This window comes from Oncorhynchus kisutch, linkage group LG3, assembly GCF_002021735.2.
Source record: "Oncorhynchus kisutch isolate 150728-3 linkage group LG3, Okis_V2, whole genome shotgun sequence".
NCBI lineage: Eukaryota > Metazoa > Chordata > Actinopteri > Salmoniformes > Salmonidae > Oncorhynchus > Oncorhynchus kisutch.
Genome location: NC_034176.2, coordinates 7,922,207 through 7,943,482, shown reverse-complemented (window position 1 = coordinate 7,943,482; position 21,276 = coordinate 7,922,207). Strand labels below are relative to the sequence as shown.

Below are 21,276 nucleotides of genomic sequence, written 5' to 3'. Positions count from 1 at the left end.
AGCTAGGTTAATATTAGACTGTTTTAGGAAGTAGGCTATGTTAAGAATTGTAGCAGCTGTGGGCAATGATGTTTACCCACTACGCATCTTCGATAGTTATCATCGATCATCTGAGACATCAGTTGCCTAGGTCTAGTATTATCAAAGCTATAACTAACATGATAATAATCGATACTATACATTCAATTAGATGTCATTGTTTCTGCAAGGAATGGGCCTATTGATAAATGACAATTGTGTGTGCCGTAGGCCATAGGTTTTCAAACTTTGGTACTGCTGGGGATCTGCACATTTTTATTTTCTAGGGGAAAAAATGTAAATAATCACTAGCTGCAACAGAATACCTTCGTGGTTACCATTTTTATGTTTCTGTGTGCAATATGAAGGAAGTTAGAGGTAGTTTCACGAGGCAATGCTAACTGTAGCTGTTTCTGGGTCACCCCACTCTGGGGAAGAAGATAAAAAATGGCTTCATTCCCAAAATCTCGAACTATCCCTTTGATATGAATGAAATGATTACTTTACTGTCAACTATAATTCACCAGATGAAAGGACAATACCTGATTTTCCTGGGAATTCACTGGCAATAATGCAAGACAATACTTTTTAATGATTGTGTTTTAATGGTCATAAATGTCATTCCAGAAACAGAGGGGAAGAAAAGAAATATTGGAAATATAAACGGTTTGTCAGCAGGAAGGAACCTCCGTTTTAGAATGGTGGTGGTCCAGAGTCCATGTGGAATTAAATGTACGGCCTAACATATGGGTTGTGTTTACTACCTGGATATGTTAAATTGGGAAGGTTTGGTGGTTCATCTATCACACTGGTCAGTTGCATTCAGCAGCTGATACTTGTAATCAGAAAAAAAGGGAGATTTTCTTTACTTGTCTTCCTCATGGGTAAAAAATTCTACTGAAGATTTTCACTGAGTCAACATTCTCTCAAAATCGGTGCACAGTTTACTTGAATATTATGCAGTATATTCAATGTCAATCATTCTGTAATGCCAACATGTGACTAATAATAGTAGAGAAGTTCAATGGTTTGCAATAAATGGGGATGATGAGATGTATTTTTCTATAAAAGGCTCACAGCACTATCTGAATGTATAATCAATATCCCTCTTAGTCTGCATTAAAAGGACAAACATGATAAGCAAAACCATTTAAAGGCTTTTACAACCATTAGTAAAATGGCCATTCATTTTGTAACAATTATTTTCACAACTTGTCTCAAGAATACTCCATGGTAATCAAAACCACATTTCTTTCACTGCAATGTTTTCAAACCCCATCATAATATTGTCACTTTGTGAAATACCTTGATCTTTGAAAACTCTCAGTTAATATCACTGGCCAGCTCTTCACATAACATGAACCCTTTCTCATCCATCTCCTCATATCGAGACACGATCAATACCATCCACTTCAGTCTTTTCATGCCTCTGATCAAAACCTTTTTATTTCTGTACTGAAATCTACATTCATATTTTAATTTGGTTGAGTAGGCTTTCTTTCTCCTTATAGTGTACTGATACTGTCAAAATGATGTCTATTCAAAATGGCAGACTTACAATCAAGTATCCCCTTATCGGCTGCATTTACACAGGCAGCCCAATTCTGATCTTTATCCACTAATTGGTCTTTTGACCAATCAGATCGGCTCTTTTGCAAATAATTGGACAAAACATCTGAATTGGATTGACTGCGTAAACACAGCCATAGTGTTACTGGAATCACACAAAAAGGTTTCAATAGGTGGGGAACAGAGTCAACGATCCCGGTCATGGGATGGGTGGCAGGTAGCCTAGCAGTTAAGAGAGTTGGGCCAGTAACTGGAAAGTTGCTGGTTTGAATCCCAGAGACTGTCGATGTGCCCTAGAGCAACCCTAACCCTAAGTGCTCATGTAAATTGCTCTGGATAAGAGCTAAATAACTCAAATGTAGAAATAGGGAGGGGGGAAAAAACAAAGTTACACAGAAGGAAGCAAGACTAAAACAGAAGCTACATATACCAACAAAGACCATATAAAAACACATTCACGTTAAGACGCTTCGGAATGATTTCAGCTCGGCAAAACAACTGTCATGAGACCACCTATAAATGCCCATTCCCTCCATCGCATTCAAGACATTCAATTCATATATTATTTTTTATTTATTAAGTTCTGCAATTAAATGTCATGGATACTTATGATACCCCACAACGATAAGAAAATAGGTGTTTTAAATTGGTCCATGAGGTAAAATGTAAAAAAAAAAAAAAAATTGTTACACAAAAAAGCTTCAGGTCATTTTAAAGTAAAGAGAAACACAACAGCTATGAAACACAAAATGGAGGGTAGCAATTTAAACTCCCTGTAAACCTTTTGTGTAATAAGTGGAATAAACACAATAAGTGGAATAAACACAAGACCATTGGAAAAGAAAGGCATGATGATCTACTGGTAGAGAGAGCGAGGTGGTGAGCTACCATCCTTAAACAACACACACACCTCTGTGTGTTTCGGCATCTCGCTATCTACTACCGAAAGAACCACATCATTGAGAAAATATTTACACTTAAGTGAGGACTATCATTGACAGAGAAAACAAAAAAGACCAAACATATTGCACAATTCCACATGGCAAAAAGCAACCAGATGAAATCCCTATATTCTCTATTTGTCTCCTATGTTGCCGGGGGTGGGGGGGGGGGCAGTTATGAGCAAGCGTAATTTTTTTTGCCATCCGCAGAGCAAGGCGCTTACGGTAGAGGGCTTGTGGTGGAAGGAGGAGTCTGTTAGTGGGAGAATGGTTCTGTCAAGAAGCAACAGCATGAACTCTTGGTCTCTCGGAAAGAGAGAACGCTGCAGAAAGGTCTGTCCAAGGAGTGTAAAGGAATAGAGCCGTGTCCACAGCAACAAAGTCTACGGGGTCCAGTGGCCATACAGTCCCCACATTTCCGAATGGATGGAGCCTGGTTGGTGACCATCTGGTCTTCTCAGTGATTGTCTCTGTCGTCATATCCATCCCTCCCATCTTCCACGCTTTTGAACCACTAGTCTTCCACCCATGCCACCCTTTGCATGTGGTGGCAGTGTTTTTTTAAATGGGCGATGATGTTGAACTGCAGATGAGAAATAAAGTAAGGTGCCTTTTTCTCAACTGCAGGAGAGTTGGCAGACCTCTCTAAGGTGTGTGTGTGTGGGGGGCCGCAACCCTGAAGGACCCAATATGGGCCCCATCCAGTAAGTCTTAGAAGAGGGCTTTGCTGCCTTGGTTCTCAAACTCGGACCAGGCGTCGTTGAGCTCCATGAAGATCAGTGTAGCGTAATCTTCGTAGGGCTTTCCGGCGGCCTGCAAGGAATGAGTTTCAAGTACGGTTAGCGTTCACAGATCAAGAACTTGACATTGCTTTCAAGCCCACAATACTAAACTTTAATCCCAGCCATTCATCGACAGCAATCAGCCTTCAGCCTTACACAACGAGCATGCATTCGCCACAGGGTGAGTTGTGGAAATTGTGACTAACCGATCGACCTATTTTATTGTGTGCAAAAAAAAATAAAAAATCACATTGACGTTACCTTATCAGGGTGCACCACCAGCGCAGCTTTCCTGTAGTACTTCTTAACCTGGTCTGGAGTGACTAGGTCTGCAATGTTTACGGGCTTCCAGCGCGTCTCGCCCTCCCACAGGACTGTATGAAGTGTGGAGAGGAGGGCCCGGATGTTCCGCTCCTTCCCCTCAATCCAATCCAGGATCTTGGTTGGAACAAGGATCACAAACCAGAATCCCTCAGAACAGGTTCAAAGATTTTTTTTAAATCGACTAGAAATATACACGCATAGAATTAACTCTCTCGGTGTAGAGATACATACACCATGGGACAGTTTCCCAGACGAACACTGAGCCTATTCCTGGGGTGTATTCATTAGTGCACTCTGTAGCAAAGCACTTTGAAATTGAAAACTTGTTCAATCCTGGCCAAGGCAATCTGTGTCCAAGAAGGAGGCACTTCTGTATATTTGGGAGGGGGCATGCTGGTGCTACCTGCAGTTTGAGGGGGTCCATGTTCCTTGAGAGCTCCTGTTTCCTCATCTCTGCGATGGTCCTGGGTCCACTCTTGTCTGATAGCTTGGAGGCAAATCCCTGAGTGGAGAGCAGGTCTTCAAAGTCGTCCTCTTTGACTTTGGGTTTTGGACCTGGAACATATAGTCACAGAGCAAAGATCCTCAATTAGAAGGGGAAAGAAAGAACGGAGGGTTTTCTACACAGAGGCTGTCACTAATTAGACATGCTCAGATAGTGAGGTGATTGGTTGTCTCACCAAATCCTGGGCCCCTGACGCCTCTCTCCTCTCGGCCCCCGATCACACTGAAGTTAAGGTTGTAGTTGGGTTTGGCTGGCTGGGGCGGCTGGGCTTTGGGGGCAGCAGCACTGGGGGCCATCCAGGGCTTGCTTTGGCCAGCGGGGGGCCGGCCAGACTGCTGCCACGACTGCCCAGCAGTCTTGGTGGAGGCCCCACTCTTCGGGTTGAAGCCTGGGCCTGAGAAACTGCCACTGGAGGAACCTGGACATAAAAGACTTATATACATGAGATGATAACTCATTTACAGACCATGGATAGTAAAGCCCACTGTCTAAGTGTAACATGGTACCAGGAGTCACTGGGGGTCTGTTTTACCTGACAGCGTAGGACCCAGTTTTCCCAAGTCTGCAAACGGGTCAAAGCTCTGAGACTTTGCTTTGGAGAAGGAAGACACTCCAGGAGCTGGAATTCCAAGAGAAAAAAAAAAAAAACTCAGTTCATATCTGCTAGAGTTGTTATGGTGTTAAATTCTAGATTTAACAGAACCCAGTACCTACGACCTACCTGGGAAGGCTGGCTTATGGGAGGAGGCGGCGGCCATGCTCCCACTCGATGCCCAGCTGTCCCACCCTCCAAGCAGGTCTGGTTGGCTGGCGGACGAAGTCATCTTAGGGGGATTGTTGGTCAGCTTGTCTGTCGAGAGAGAACATTGAATGAATGGAAGTGGACATGGGAGTTGTAGTTCTTTTCTTATAGATATTACTGGTGTCTTACTGAGGTTGAAAAGGCTGGAGTTGGAGGTGGGCGGGGGGTTAGTGTTGGTGTCGGAGCTCAGCAGGTCCCCAAACAGGTCGGGTCCGGTCTGATTGGATGAAGATCCCATCCCGAACAGGTCAAACAGGTCATTTATTGCTGTGGGACAAAAATAACCAGAAATGTGTGTCAGAGGGGATCGACTGCATGAAAACGACACAAATAGTAATATGTTACCACTTCTACTGACACCAAGGCAGAAAGGGGACACATAGATAAGACTCTTACGTTTGGGGGTGGCCGAGTCTGGCGGTGCAGCGGGGTTACTGAAGAAGAGGTCCTCTTGGGCACCTCCGTCCCCAATCAGGTTGTTGGAGCTGCCCTGCTGAGCGTTGCTGCTGGGCGTGGGGGCAAACAGGTCGTTGAGAAGGTCACTGTTACTAGACGAGGCCTTCATGCCGCCTGCTGCCGTGGAGGGTTGTGGGGGGGCGGTGGAGCTGAGGTCGGAGGTGAGACCCAGCAGGTCAGCCGTGTCGCTGGGCCCCGGGGACTCCTGGGGTGTGGCGTTAGCCTGGAACCCAGCGTTGAACAGGGACTCGCTAGGCTCCCTGGAGAGGGGGGGTTCGCCGGCCAGGCCGGAGTTGGACTCCTCGTCCACGGAGGCGTCACTGAGCTCGTCCTGGTCGTCAATGGTGCCTCCCAGGCTGTCCGAAGCGTCCGCTCCATGTCCACTCCCATCTATGTGACAGAGACTCGTCAACAAAGGCTTAGGGCAGGAGAATTATAATCTAGACCCGGAACCTTCCACTGCGGACTGTCATTCTCCTCATATCAAGGAGTGATTTAGACATGGGAGACCAGGTGGTCACAAATAATTATCAGGTAGAACAGAAAACCAGCAGTGCTCCAGACCCAGATTTGACCCCTGGTTTAGGGCAATTGCAGCTTTCAAGTATTTTCAATACAATCAACCAGCTAACATGCAGTTGGCCCTTTGCAAAGGAAATCAAAAATAACTATTTTTAGCAATAGTTTATGCACTAGGAAGTGTGCTCGTCAACAGGAGACATACCATCCCAATCCAGAGTCTGGAAGAAGTTGTTGGCGTTGGTATCGGTGCTCTGGTGAGATTCTGCCTCCATGGTGGAGCTATCAGGAGTCTGTTCCAACGGAGGCGACGCGGTGTCGTAGAACGAACCGGAGAAAGAGCCCGGTTGTCGGGGAAGCTCTGGTTTGCCTATGGGAGAGGGAGGGAAGGAGTGGGACAGAACATGACTTAGGTACCTCGAGGGCCACATCGGGACTTTGAAATTCAACAGAGAGCTACACAGATTAATATTTGATTTTTTTGGACTGACAAGACAGCCGTGAAACCCACCAAACTTGGTGAGGATCTCCTGCTGCTCGTCCCGGCTGGAGAAAAGGATCTTTGGGTTGAGGCCCTTTGTGGCAAAGTTGTCCCAGGGTGGAGTCTTGTTGCTCGGCCTGTCGCAGGGATCCACCTCCATATCCAGATGGACCTGGAAGAGGTCCGGGTACTTCTCCTGGATGTCAGTGGCGTCCAGGTCATACCTGTCGGAGGAAGACCGGCGACGACGGACAGTTCTCTCGTCAATGTATCAAATGCGACAGCTTGCTCAGGTTGGAGGTAGTTAGCTGCTTTCACCTCCAACCTTTCTACAGGAGTGTGAACTCATACACCCCCCCCCCCCCCCTCATCAATGTAAAACAAATGGACCGGTGTGAGCAACAAGGTGGAAACCCTCCTCCAGTCATGCTTGCACCAATGCAATGCTTTCAAATGCATGAGGGGGAGTGAAGGAGCGCACACTACTGGAGAAGGGCAGAGAACTCAGGCAGCGTTTGTAGATAAGAGGTCAAGTCAATTAAGAGGTCAAGTCAATTGATTTAAAAAAAAAAAAGTGTCCTGGGCTATCGTCACACACACATGCACCTGCCTGGACTGAGGATAGTGGCTTAGAGTCTATGGACGGTGGTACCTACTTTGCAAACTTGACCGTGGTGGCGTTCTGGGGCACAAACCCTGTGTGAAACTGAATCTGGAACATCTTCATGGAAGCCATCTAGTCAACACACACACAGCAAGACACCCACGTGACTTCATAGTAGCCGAGAAACACCCCTTTGGTCAGGTTCCAGGCTTGACTACATGGCAGACGCGTGATGGCAGACAACACCTGGACGGGTGTTTATAACATATCAGCTAACTGCGTCGTATGATAAAGCAATCTGATGCTTGATGGCGCAGTCCAGGATGTGGCACACCGTTGTTCGATGCAATGCGACGTCTGTAATGGTAGTCAGCCTGGAACGCAACGGTTTATCCCTGGAACAACAGCCCTCATTGGATAAGTTTGTATCAATATATTATTTTAAAAAAGTCTGATTAGGGCTGATCATTTAACTATGATGTATGGATGCATGTCCTTAGGACTGTCACTGAATTTAACCGAATTGCAAACAAACTTCACCGAATGCAAACTAACTCTGGGGGTCCGTCCATGACTGCTATGGCCCCTACCTTGGCCTGAAGGCGGCCCCCCAGGGTTGAGCGGGCATGGAAGATGACCACCAGCACATCCCCCTGCACCGTCACGTTCAAGGGGATCTCAGCCCGTCCGTCCTCCAGCTTAAAGTCCCTGCAGAGAGAAGGGGGGCGAGAGAGAGAGAGAGAAATGTCTATAACACACTATGGAGCCTGGGTCAAAAGTAGTGCACTAAATTGGGAATAGGGTGTAATTTGGGACCAAAGCAAATTAAGTCCTGCATCATGTGACCTACTTCATCTTGTCGTACTCCCCAGAGGTGGTGGCCACGCGCTCGTCTCCCACGTAAACCTCGCAGAAGGGCCGGCAGCCACTCTTCTGCTTGTTGAAGAGAGGCACAGGCGTCATGGTGATGGAGCGGATGAGGATGGGTCTGCTGTGCGGGGTGATGGGCTCGTCAGCCATCATGTCACACATGTACTCCATGTACCTGCACCGAGGGCCAATCAACAGCAGCGTGTCAACAGGAGCCAATCAAACAATCCTTCACCAGCCCGACGACCAATCAAAAGCGTGCACTCGTCTGCACTGAACATCTCAACACATTTGAACCCTGAACTGGGCGTCACAGAATCTCGATTCCCGATTCAAGTTCACAGTCAGTCAAATAAAAAGTTGCCTTGTTTGAGTCAGAACGGCCCATAGGGCAGGAGACAATGTTCTGTAAAGCATCCACATACCTAGGTTCAGTTTGCTCCTAGCAGAACTGGGCTAGGTTCAGTTTGCTCCTAGCAGAACTGGGCTAGGTTCAGTTTGCTCCTAGCAGAACTGGGCTAGGTTCAGTTTGCTCCTAGCAGAACTGGGCTAGGTTCAGTTTGCTCCTAGCAGAACTGGGCTAGGTTCAGTTTGCTCCTAGCAGAACTGGGCTAGGTTCAGTTTGCTCCTAGCAGAACTGGGCTAGGTTCAGTTTGCTCCTAGCAGAACTGGGCTAGATTCAGTTTGCTCCTAGCAGAACTGGGCTAGGTGAAGTGAAAGTCTTGTGTTTACACCACTGCTACTCTCTGTGATTATCTATGCATAGACACTTTAATAACTCTACCTACATGTACATATTACCTCAATTACCTCGACTAACCGGTGCCCCAGAATTGGTACCCCCTGTATATAGTCTTAACTAGTTGGTTAAGGGCTTGTGAGTAAGTATTTCACTAAGGTCTATAGACCTGTTGTATTCAGGGCGTGTGACAAATAAAATTTGATTTGTCTCTCATACTCCCTTAAAGAGCTTTGCTTAGAAAACAAGAAAGAAGCGGAAATATTACTGTTGTTTGTCTCTCTTGAGCCGCCGTAGCAATATAGCCAAAATTCACTTCCTCAAAATAGTCTGAAATCACAAATTCAAGATATTAATTTGTCACATGCGCCAAATACAACAACCTTACAGTGAAATGCTTACTGACAAACCCTTAACCAACAATACTAGAAGTTACGAAGAAAAGTTACAAATAGAATATTAAGGTAACAAATAACTAAAGAGCAGCAGTAAAATAACAATAGAGAGGTTATATACAGGGGGTACCGGTACAGAGTCGATGTGCGGGGAAACCGGTTAGTCGAGGTAATTGAGGTAATATGTACATGTAGCTAGAGGTAAAGTGACTATACATAGATAATAACCAGAGTAGCAGCAGCATAAAAGAGGGTTCTGGGAAGCCCTTTGATAAACTTTTCAGGAGTCTTGTTTTTTTTAACCTTTATTTAACTAGGCAAGTCAGTTACGAACAAATTATTATTTACAATGACGGCCTAGGAACTGTGGGTTAACTGCCTTGTTCAGGGGCCGAACGACAGATTTTTTACCTTGTCAGCTCCTACAGGAGACCCCCAACCCTGTCCACTACAGGAGACCCCCAACCCTGTCCTGTCCACTACAGGAGACCCCCAACCCTGTCCACTACAGGAAACCCCCAACCCTGTCCACTACAGGAAACCCCCAACCCTGTCCACTACAGTCACTACAGGAGCCTCTGAACATGGAAGTCAGACGTGAACGCTAGCAGACGTGTAGGGTGAATTTTCCTCACTAGTGGATATGGGAAGGGAAAGGGGGATACCTGGTCAGTAGGATATGGGAAGGGAAAGGGGGGGATACCCGGTCAGTTGGATATGGGAAGGGAAAGGGGGGGATACCCGGTCAGTTGGATATGGGAAGAGAAAGGGGGATATACCTGGTCAGTTGGATATGGGAAGGGAAAGGGGGATGTCTGGTCAGTTGGATATGGGAAGGGAAAGGGGGGGATACCTGGTCAGTTGGATATGGGAAGGGAAAGGGGGATGTCTGGTCAGTTGGATATGGGAAGGGAAAGGGGGGGATACCTGGTCAGTTGGATATGGGAAGGGAAAGGGGGATGTCTGGTCAGTTGGATATGGGAAGGGAAAGGGGGGGATACCTGGTCAGTTGGATATGGGAAGGGAAAGGGGGATGTCTGGTCAGTTGGATATGGGAAGGGAAAGGGGGGGATACCTGGTCAGCTGAACAACTGAACGCAGTCAACTGAAATGTGTCTTCCTCATTTAACCCAACCCCTCTGAATCAGAGAGGTGCGGTGGGTGGCTGCTTTAATCAACGTCCACATCATCGGCACCCGGCGAGCAGTTGTTTTTGGGGCTTAACTGCCTTGCTCAAGGGAAGAACGGCAGATTCTTCCACCTTGCCGGCGCGGGGATTCGAACCAGCAACCTTTCGGTTACTGGCCCAAAGCTCTTAACCGCTAGGACACCTACCTGCGGGATAAGGTTAGGATTGGGGAGGGGAAGCTGATCCTAGATCTGTACCCAGGAGAAAATGTACTTAAGGCTGGATGACTTGACCAGGAGCACCTACCTCTTGTGGGAAGGGGAGATCCCCGGGGGACAGCGCTTCATACTGAACATGTATACGGCCGCCTCAGCCGTCGTGAAGAGGCGGCAGAAACACAGGAAGGAGCACACCGCCACGGCCGAGGCCGCCCGCCCGTCCTACAAGCACACAAGACAAGAGGGGTCATGGGTCATCATGGGAGACTAAGAATACAAGTTCTCGGGTTGGTCTGCATTTCAGACAGACTACCAGTTAGGGGAGGAAAAAGTGATTTAAAAAAGGTATATAAATGCCACCAAGTTATGGTGAGTACTTTGTGTGTCCCAGTGCAGTGCGAGTGAGTGTAGGGGTGGCCGTGGTGTATGGGGTGGCCGTGGTGTATGGGGTGGCCGTGGTGTCCGTGGTGTATGTGGTGGCCGTGGTGTATGTGGTGGCCGTGGTGTATGTGGTGGCCGTGGTGTATGTGGAGGCCGTGGTGTATGTGGAGGCCGTGGTGTATGTGGAGGCCGTGGTGTATGTGGAGGCCGTGGTGTGTGTGTGTATGTGGAGGCCGTGGTGTATGGGTGTATGTGGTGTATGGGTGTATGTGGTGTATGGGGTGGCCGTGGTGTATGTGGTGGCCGTGGTGTATGGGGTGGCCGTGGTGTATGGGGTGGCCGTGGTGTATGGGGTGGCCGTGGTGTATGGGGTGGCCGTGGTGTATGGGGTGGCCGTGGTGTATGGGGTGGCCGTGGTGTATGGGGTGGCCGTGGTGTATGGGGTGGCCGTGGTGTATGGGGTGGCCGTGGTGTATGGGGTGGCCGTGGTGTATGGGGTGGCCGTGGTGTATGGGGTGGCCGTGGTGTATGGGGTGGCCGTGGTGTATGGGGTGGCCGTGGTGTATGTGGTGGCTGTGCTCACCAGGCAGTGGACTACGGCGATGTTCCTCTGGTCCTGTTTCAGCCACAGGTGCATGTTCTTACAGAGGCTGTAGAGGCTCCTCAGGTTGGGTGCCCGCCGGGCCTGCCAGCCACACTCCGACACCTACGGCAGGTCAGGAAGAGCTTTTAGGAACTCTATTTTCAAATAGGTATCTGTCTAGTGACTATACCTAATACTGAACTTTAACTTTTACACAGATTGCAAGATTCGCTCAAATAATCAGGGAAGCACAAACCAGCGCATCAGTAGAATTGTTCCTCAAAACCCTCCTTTCTTTACCTCATACCTAATAGTAAATAGGTCATATTCTGTCTCGTGGTGGGCTGCCTTACCCTGTTGTGGAAGCGGGTGGGTCTGTAAGAGCGCTTGGTCAAGTTGTAGACGGCGTAGTGTCCTGCATGACGGCCATCCAGGAAGAGACGCACATCCTCCATGTTGTTCTTAATGGCAGACTCCACTCCCTCCGCCGGGAAGGACATGACTGAGCGTACACACACACACACACACACACACACGTTACACACACACACACACACGTTACACAAGAGAACAGAGTGAACCATCACATTACTTCACTTAGCCTTTTGAAAACACAACAGATGGATGGAGCTTCAACTCTGCTCAGAGACATTAGAACCATTTGAGAATTATTTTTTGATGTCATATTTTTATTTTGTCATATTCAAGGACAAGCCACAAAGCAACACAGTTTAGATGATCGAAGACAATAAAAAAATCCATAATAGTGTATAATGAAAAGCCTGGTCCCAGATCTGTTTGGGCCATCATATCCCCCTACACTTGTGTGTATAAGGCAGTAGTTTTGGAATTGTTAGCTAGTTAACCAACAAGTTATTACTGCATTGTCGGAACTAGAAGCACAAGCATTTCGCTACACTCGCATTAACATCTGCTAACCATGTGTATGTGACAAATCAAATTTGATTTGATTTGTCATACCAAACAAGACAACACGAAAGTGATCTAGGACAAGGCTAGAATGAGGGTACATACCTGCTATTCTAGAGGTGATGTAAGAGATATCCAGGTCTCCCTTTGTATAACTGAGAGGAGAAACAAACAATGGGTACAATTCAGATCTGTTACAAAACGCAGAGGACACTTGGTTCCCGGACAATACTGAAGGAAAAGGAACAAAATTTAAAATGGACAATCTAGTTGCCAAATTTCAAAAGGGCATTCTGGTTGTATCCCAATATCTCCTCCTTCCTCCTGTAGAGTGCCCTTGTTGACTACTACCCATAAATGTAAACGTGTTGGATTGGCATAGGGAGTTTGCATACATCAGTCATTTACCTGTGAACAAGTGCACACTTCAAGAGAGAGAGGAGAGTAATTGGGTCACACACCGACTATATTTCACTGCAATGACACATTTTATCTCACTATCATCACACATTGTCAATGATAGAGACTTATTTTTTTTTTAACTAGATTTAAATACTGTACTTTGTCCACTGCAAATCTACAGTCTAAACTGAAGAAAACTAGTTGGATCTATGGGATTAAAAAGAACAGCAACAGATGTAGGCGAGTTAGGAAAATGAACGTTGGTGAGATGTTGGTTTTTAGTAGGCGGTGGAGGATTAGAATTCAAACCATGTTTCAACTCAAACCCCATATTCACTTTGTGCTGCTAACATGGGATTATGGACACAGCAGCGTGAATGTTTAGCAGACTATGGCCACACGCACACGCACGCACACGCAAACACACACAGGACATGAGGCGGGTACAAAGAGGGCGTGTAGTATCCCATATTTACCTGGGGCTACAGGAAGGAGTTTATAGGACCATGAGTTGTGGTAGAGGCAGAGTTCATAAAACAAAATCAGAAAAAAAAAAACAGAACTAAATGGGTGAACCAATGAATCAAAACAGAACTAAATGGGTGAACCAATGAATCAAAACAGAACTAAATGGGTGAACCAATTAATCAAAACAGAACTAAATGGGTGAACCAATGAATCAAAACAGAACTAAATGGGTGAACCAATGAATCAAAACAGAACTAAATGGGTGAACCAATGAATCAAAACAGAACTAAATGGGTGAACCAATGAATCAAAACAGAACTAAGTGGGCGAACCAATGAATCAAAACAGGATGATTGGACAAGGGTGGGTGGGGTGAGTTATCAGATCCTAGAGAGAATGGAGTGTGTGGGTGTGTGTGGAGCTCGCATGGGCAGAGATATTTGCGACAATGCAGAAAGGGAAACAGTCTTTCTGAGCAGTGTGTGTGTGTGTGTGTGTGTGTCAGGTTTTCAGTTTCGGAAATGTGGCACCAGACATTTGACGGGCAGCATTTTAATTTACCGGATATTTGAGAAATTGAACGGACCCATATGCATTGGGTGCGTAACCGGATTAGGGCGTCCACCCACGTTTCTCAAAATGACAGAAATCACATTTTCATTACGGTAATTCATATTAACAGAACATGCAAGTCGACAACGCGCACTCCTCCTTACCCAATGACAACGCGCACTCCTCCTTACCCAATGACAACGCGCACTCCTTCTTACCCAATGACAACGCGCACTCCTTCTTACCCAATGACAACGCGCACTCCTTCTTACCCAATGACAACGCGCACTCCTTCTTACCCAATGACAACGCGCACTCCTTCTTACCCAATGACAACGCGCACTCCTTCTTACCCAATGACAACGCGCACTCCTTCTTACCCAATGACAACGCGCACTCCTTCTTACCCAATGACAACGCGCACTCCTTCTTACCCAATGACAACGCGCACTCCTTCTTACCCAATGACAACGCGCACTCCTTCTTACCCAATGACAACGCGCACTCCTTCTTACCCAATTACAACGCGCAGTCCTTCTTACCCAATTACAACGTGCAGTCCTTCTTACCCAATTACAACGTGCAGTCCTTCCTACCCAATTACAACGCGCAGTCCTTCTTACCCAATTACAACGCGCAGTCCTTCTTACCCAATTACAACGCGCAGTCCTTCTTACCCAATTACAACGTGCAGTCCTTCTTACCCAATGACAACGCCCACTTTGAAGATGTTAGAATAACGCTCCGCGTTTACTTTTCCTCAGACAAGACGAGTAACAAACAGCTGAATCACTATCCCCCCCAAACTTTAAAAAGCAAATGAGTCTGATGCAACAGATCAGAACAGTTCGCTTAAAATGTTTATAAACTATTATTTCGTCACAATATGATCGCAGCAATGCACACAAGGTAGTAGGTTACACGCACATGTTTGTTCCATAATGCAATTAACGGGTGACAGGTTACATGTGACAGAAATTTGTGGAGATCTTAACATGCAACAGCTAGCATGGGTTGCTAATATGACCTCGGATTGTGTCTTTGGCTACGAGACAATGGAAAAATAAGTTGATATAAAATAATTGCCTCCACGGCTGTGGTCTGATGTTGCCGAGGCTACTTTGAAGCATGGTAAGACATGCCTGATATGTAGTAAAACATACAGGTTTCAAACAATTAAGAAGCTATACGTTCTCAAAAATGGACACTGCCTCCAGCTCATTGCAAAGTGGTATGACGCTGATAAACCCTGCCTTCCGTTGCCTGTGCATTTACTGTTTTGAGATGCTGTAGCAGCAGCCCCCGCGCTGTCTGATCCATTTTCCACTCAAACGCTTCATGAGAATGAACCTATAGACCGATAAGCAGACCAGTCAAATGTATTTCCATCAAACTGGTATTTAAAGGCTAAAAAGCATTATTTCACAATGGGATTTTTTACTGTTCTGGACATTTGGCTGCTGCCATAAATAAATGTACAAATAAATAAATATATATATATATAAAAATAAATAACACATTTTTTTTAATTATTATTATTATTTTATTTTATATTGGCCAAAAGCTGGCTATTTATTACCGGCTAATGGAAACATATTAAAGAGAGAAATTCAACAAATTAACTTAAACAAGTTAATTGAAATGCATTCCAGGTGACTACCTCATGAAGCTGGTTGAGAGAATGCCAAAAGTATACAAAACTGACATCAAGGCAAAAGGTGGATACTTTGAAGAAGCAAAAATATGGTTACTACATGATTCCCTATGTGTTATTTCATAGTGTTTTCTTCTCTATTATTCCATAATGTAGAAAATAGTAAAAGAAAGAAAGACCCTGGATTGAGTAGGTGTTTCCAAACTTTTGACAGTACTGAAAGAATTCAGAAACTTTGCTATGAGACTCAAAATTGAGCTAAGGTGCATCCTGTTTCCATTGATCACCCTTGAGATGTTTTTACAACTTGATTAAGAGTCTACCTGTGGTAAATTAAATTGATTGGACATGATTTGGAAATGCACACACCTGTCTATATAAAGGTCCCACAGTTGACAGTGCATGTCAGAGAAAAAACATAGCCATGATGTCAAAGGAATTGTCCGTAGAGCTCCAAGAAAGGATTGTGTTGAGGCACAGATCTGAGGACAGGCACCAACACATTTCTGCAGGATTGAAGGTCCCCAAGAACACAGTGGCCTCCATCATTCTTAAATAGAGGAAGTTTGGAACCACCAAGACTCTTCCTAGAGCTGGCCACCCTGCCAAACTGAGCAATAGGGGGAGAAGGGCCTTGGTCAGGGAGGTGACCAAGAACCCAATGGTCACTCTGACAGAGCTCCAGAGTTCCTCTGTGGAGACAGGAGAACCTTCCAGAAGGACAACCATCTCTGCAGCACTCCACCAATCAGGCCTTTATGGTAGAGTGGCTAGACAGAAACCTCTCCTCAGTAAAAGGAACATGACAGCCGGCATGGACTGGGAGACTAGTCAGGATCGAGGCAAAGATGAACGGAGCAAAAACAGACAGATTCTTGATGAAAACCTGCTTCTGAGCACTCAAGACCTCAGACCACGGCGAAGGTTCACCTTCCAACAGGACAACGACCCCAAGCACACAGCCAAGACAACGCAGAAGTGGCTTTGGGACAAGTGTCTGAATCTTCTTGAGTGGCCCAGCCAGAGCCCGGTTGAACATCTCTGGAGAGACCTGAAAATAGCCGTGTATCGACGCTCCCCATCCAACCTGAAATAGCTTGAGAGGATTTGCTGAGAAGAATTGGAGAAACTCCCCAAATACAGGTGTGCCAAGCTTGTAGCGTCATACCCAAGAAGCCTCAAGGCTGTAATCGCTGCCAAATGTGCTTCAACAAAGTACTGAGTAAAGGGTCTGAGTACTTGTGTAAATGTGATATTTCAGTTTTTATTTTACAAATTTGCACGAATGTAGAATGTATAATATAATAATATGTATAGCATTTCTCTTTATTTTTTATATTTTTATATATAAATTAGCAAACATTTCTAAAAAAAATATAATGTTTTTTTGCTTTGTCATTATGGGATATTGTTTGTAGATTGATGAGGAAATAAAACAACTTAATCCATTTTAGAATAAGGCTGCAACGTATCAAATTGTGGCAAAAGTCAAGGGGTCTGAATCATTTCCAAATGCACTGTATATCGTGATGTTTCTCAGTATAATGTATATCGTGATGTTTCTCAGTGTAATGTATATCGTGATGTTTCTCAGTATAATGTATATCGTGATGTTTCTCAGTATAATGTCTATCGTGATGTTTCTCAGTATAATGTCTATCGTGATGTTTCTCAGTATAATGTATTGCAGGTGTTTTCTGAGCCGACTGTCTCTCACCTGGCCACAGACTGGATGACTTTAGAGGAGGTGTCTTTGATGTTGGTCAGAAAGCGTTCGGTTCCTCCCTTCAGGATGTCGAGAAAGCCCCCGCCCTGGTCCGGGTCTGCACCGTACACCCCTGAAACACACAGGAAGGAGACAAAGTCATGGGTCAGCGAACAAAAGTGGTTTCACACATTAAGCATCTGGAAATAAAACATACCTTTCATAAGCTAATCATCAATTTACATTTATCACACAATCTGAGACCGGTGTCAAACATCCCGGCCACAGGTGGTTTGAATAAATAAAATACATAATAATAAAACACATTAATACATTCCTGGAGACGGGTCCAGCTGAATATACTTTAAAATGACTCAAATCTAAACTGTGTTTAAATGATAATGGACCTACATTCAGTTTCTTGACTGTGTCCAGCTTGTAATATTCTTTTAAATAAAAGGCTAGAGAGTCAGGGAGCTTAAAATTAATAATAATAATAACAACATTTATAATAATAACAACATGGATAGAGGACTACTTATTGCACATTTTGACTGCGAGGAGATACAAATCTATTTTCAACGCGGCCTTCCGGACCTCATTGAAGACAAAATGCGGCACCCGGGCCAAATTTTTTTTTGACACCAATGAAATGTGTTCCTAAGTATTCTTTGCATAATAGAGACACACGCTCTTATACAAATGTAAACAAGGTTTGAAATGATTATGTTTTAGTCAAGCATATCAGTTTGGGCTTCATCTGGTCAATTTGCAGTCCACCCGACCATCCACTCAAGAAAGAAAAATTGGCCCATGGCTGAATCTAGTTGATAAACCCTGGACTAGACAATAAGGTTTGACATGAGTCTACAACTCATTGAATTGGGTCCTTTGTCTTTTTTACTCCATGTTGTTTTTAGAGGGATGACGTAACCCTGAATTTGTCCGATAAAAACACACGTCTGCTAAAGAAACATTTTGCTACAGTGTGGCACTATTGAATACATGCCAGACAGTGCTTCATTTGTAATATGGGACGTGCTGGAACAAAAAATGAGCAGTGGTGTGGAGCCGCTTGCAGAAGTTGCACACATGGAGTACATTTTTTGTAGCCTTTTTTTTTTTTTTGAGTCCTGGAAAAAATGTGGGCTTTCATAAATGCATTTCATGCAATTCTACATGACTGGAGACTTTCGCAGAATCTTTAAATTAACGAAATGACAGGCTACAAACCGATCAATTAAAACATCCTCGTTTTCAATCCATCAATAGCCTAGCTGAGTGTAGAAACACATTACTGTAGGTTACAATACGAGCAGGAAATTAGTCCAAAACATCTTCCCAGTTTCACTGACTCACGCAATGATGTGCAGCTCACTCAGCAGCCAAAATCTTGTCCCTCTCTGTTTCTTGCTTTACTTTGTAAAAACAATGCTGTTCACTCAATAGGTCTATTTTGAAGTTAATAACTTTGTAACATAAACAGATTAGTATTTTATTTTCAGGCGGAATTATTTGCTTTCCAACCTGTGTTTTCCAGCGATTGTATTTGAAATATTTGCGAAAGGTCTGTTTTGGCTGCATGCTATTCACTGACAGATCTGACACGCATTACCGCAAGTAGGCATGCCTATGCAATTTTTTACAAATTAGCTACGGATCCTCTGTGGCTAAATTATAGGTGTACTCTTGATGTAGTATTGGGAATTATTTCATTTCTTTCTTAACAGAATGCAAAGTGCTGCCTCACCTCCCGCAGCAAATATTCTATTAGGAAATAAATGATGACGTGAAATGCTGAAGAAATGAGAGTTGCCGGCTCTATCAGAGCACAGAGAGGGAGAGAGATCAGAGCACAGAGAGGGAGAGAGATCATAGAAAGTGAATCTCATTTTAGTTCTGTGAGAGATACAGGCGTGCTTCTCTTGCACCACATAAATGGTCTATATAGGTTACAATATTGCCATAAACCCGGGCCAGCCCAACATGAATCAGTTCTTACAATATCAGGCACATTTTCACATGACATGTTTGTTTGTTGTTAAATGGGGCATGACAATTACAGAGGAATTCAAAATGTAACTACTCTGACGGCTTTAATTATGATTTTTACATTGCAAAACAGTGAAAATAATTGTTCATGCCACAAGAGGTAGGCTACCTGATCCTGGCAAATGGGCTCCGTGAACGAAAGAGAACAAAACAGAGGTGCCGGATCCTGTTCCGGCAGGATCCAGCTCAAATGGAGCACTGACGCCAGGTGTGAATGAGTGCAGGAAGCATCTCACCACAGGGAGCCCCCAGTCTGTTCACCAGATGGCTGACTGCCAAAAGAGCAATCCTCTTAACAGCCAAATACATAGCACCAGATCAACAGTAGCAGTAGTAGCAGCAGCAGAAGTAGCAGTAGTGGTAGTAATAGTAGTAGTAGCAGTACCAGTAACAGTAGTAGTACCAGTAGTAGTAGTAACAGTAGTAACAACAGCAGAGGTAGTAGTAGTACCAGTAGTAGTAGTAGTAGTAGTAGCAGCAATAGTACCAGTAGTAGTAGTACCACCAGTAACAGTAGTACCAGTAGTAGTACCAGTACCAGTACCAGTACCAGTAGCAGTAATAGTAGTAGTAACCGTAGCAGTAGTACCAGCAGTAGTACCAGTAGTAGTAGTAGTAGTAGTAGCAGTAGTAATAGTAGTAGTACCAGTAGTAGTAGTAGCAGCAGTAGTACAGGCAGTAGTAGCAGCAGCAGTAGTACCAGTAGCAGTAGTAGCAGTAATAGTACCAGTAGAACCAGTAGTAGCAACATTAGTAATAGCAACATTAGTAGTAGTACCAGTAATAGCAACATTAGTAGTAGTAGTAGCAGCAGCAGTAGTAGTAGTAGTAATAGTAGTAGTACTAGTAGCAGTAATAGTAGTAGTATCAGTAGTAATAGTAGTAGTAACCGTAGCAGTAGCACCAGCAGTAGTACCAGTAGTAGTAGTAGCAGTAGTACCAGTAGTAGTAGCAGCAGTACCAGTAGTAGTAGTAGCAGTAGTAATAGTAGTAGTACCAGTAGTAGTAGTAGTAGCAGCAGTAGTACAGGCAGTAGTAGCAGCAGCAGTAGTACCAGTAGCAGTAGTAGCAGTAATAGTACCAGTAGAACCAGTAGTAGCAACATTAGTAATAGCAACATTAGTAGTAGTACCAGTAATAGCAACATTAGTAGTAGTAGTAGTAGCAGTACCAGTAGTAGTAGCAGCAGTAGTAGCAACATTAGTAGTAGTACCAGTAGCAGTATTAGTAGTGTCCACTCCATAAGCACTCTTCCTTAAAAGTTACATTTCCAAGTATGATAGATTCAAACAAAATACTTTTTCAGCCAAGATTATAATCAAGTTTTCCTACTAGATGTTTGCAATGCTAATTCTGAAAAGAGTCAATGTAAAAAATATATCCACAGGGAAAAGCAGGATATGAAAGTTATGCTTAGTATTTGAATTATTTTAGTGCCAGTAAAAAATGGAAAATACTAAGCATATAAACTTATAAATCCTGCCTGTGCTTTAACCTGAGGATATATATTTTTATCTTCATAATATATATGAAATATCATCCATTCTGACTAAGATTTAAGTTGTAACTACATTTTGTGAGCCATATTGACGAGCCAGTCCCTTCCTAAGTGAGTGAGCTGTAAGCCTTGTTCCAGCATTGAAAATCTATAGGTTATTACTATTCTTAGTTTTTTTTTTTTTTTTTAACACACTGAGTGCAAACATCAGGTGACAAGTGGACCACACCATGCGACTTCTAAGAGGAAAAACACAGCAGCTGCTGGGTTGTGAGAGTGTGACCATCCGGCCTTCAGGTGAAGGTCTGTGATCAGGGGTCATACAGTGGGGCAAAAAAGTATTTAGTCAGCCACCAATTGTGCAAGTTCTCCCACTTAAAGAGATTAGAGAGGCCTATAATTTTCATCATAGGTACACTTCAACTATGACAGACAAAATGAGAAAAAAAATCCAGAAAATCACATTGTAGGATTTTTTATGAATTTATTTGCAAATTATGGTGGAAAATAAGTATTTGGTCAATAACAAAAGTTTCTCAATACTTTGTTATATACCCTTTGTTGGCAATGACAGAGGTCAAACATTTTCTGTAAGTCTTCACAAGGTATTCACATACTGTTGCTGGTATTTTGGCCCATTCCTCCATGCAGATCTCCTCTAGAGCAGTGATGTTTTGGGGCTGTTGCTGGGCAACACGG

At 44.4% G+C, this 21,276-nt stretch overlaps 1 protein-coding gene across 2 annotated transcripts in view; it reads right to left on the bottom strand.

Annotated features, from left to right (window-relative positions):
- Positions 1-600: 600 nt before the first annotated feature.
- gak (cyclin G associated kinase) overlaps positions 601-21,276 on the bottom strand; it is a 45,672-nt gene continuing 24,996 nt past the window's right edge. The window contains exons 11-29 of one of the 2 annotated variants that reach the window (XM_031817039.1): positions 17,040-17,160; positions 13,125-13,130; positions 12,352-12,401; positions 11,670-11,818; positions 11,317-11,439; positions 10,441-10,574; positions 7,852-8,046; positions 7,592-7,709; positions 7,054-7,133; positions 6,428-6,621; positions 6,122-6,286; positions 5,338-5,787; positions 5,071-5,208; positions 4,861-4,989; positions 4,672-4,758; positions 4,315-4,557; positions 4,038-4,189; positions 3,572-3,748; positions 601-3,341 (exon numbers count right to left, since the gene is read on the bottom strand). In XM_031817039.1, the coding sequence (XP_031672899.1) occupies positions 3,240-3,341; positions 3,572-3,748; positions 4,038-4,189; positions 4,315-4,557; positions 4,672-4,758; positions 4,861-4,989; positions 5,071-5,208; positions 5,338-5,787; positions 6,122-6,286; positions 6,428-6,621; positions 7,054-7,133; positions 7,592-7,709; positions 7,852-8,046; positions 10,441-10,574; positions 11,317-11,439; positions 11,670-11,818; positions 12,352-12,401; positions 13,125-13,130; positions 17,040-17,160 (2,813 nt within the window). In that variant the 3' untranslated portion in view covers positions 601-3,239. The remainder of the gene's footprint in view (positions 3,342-3,571; positions 3,749-4,037; positions 4,190-4,314; positions 4,558-4,671; positions 4,759-4,860; positions 4,990-5,070; positions 5,209-5,337; positions 5,788-6,121; positions 6,287-6,427; positions 6,622-7,053; positions 7,134-7,591; positions 7,710-7,851; positions 8,047-10,440; positions 10,575-11,316; positions 11,440-11,669; positions 11,819-12,351; positions 12,402-13,124; positions 13,131-17,039; positions 17,161-21,276) is intronic. The other variant, XM_031817040.1, reaches the window with a different exon arrangement.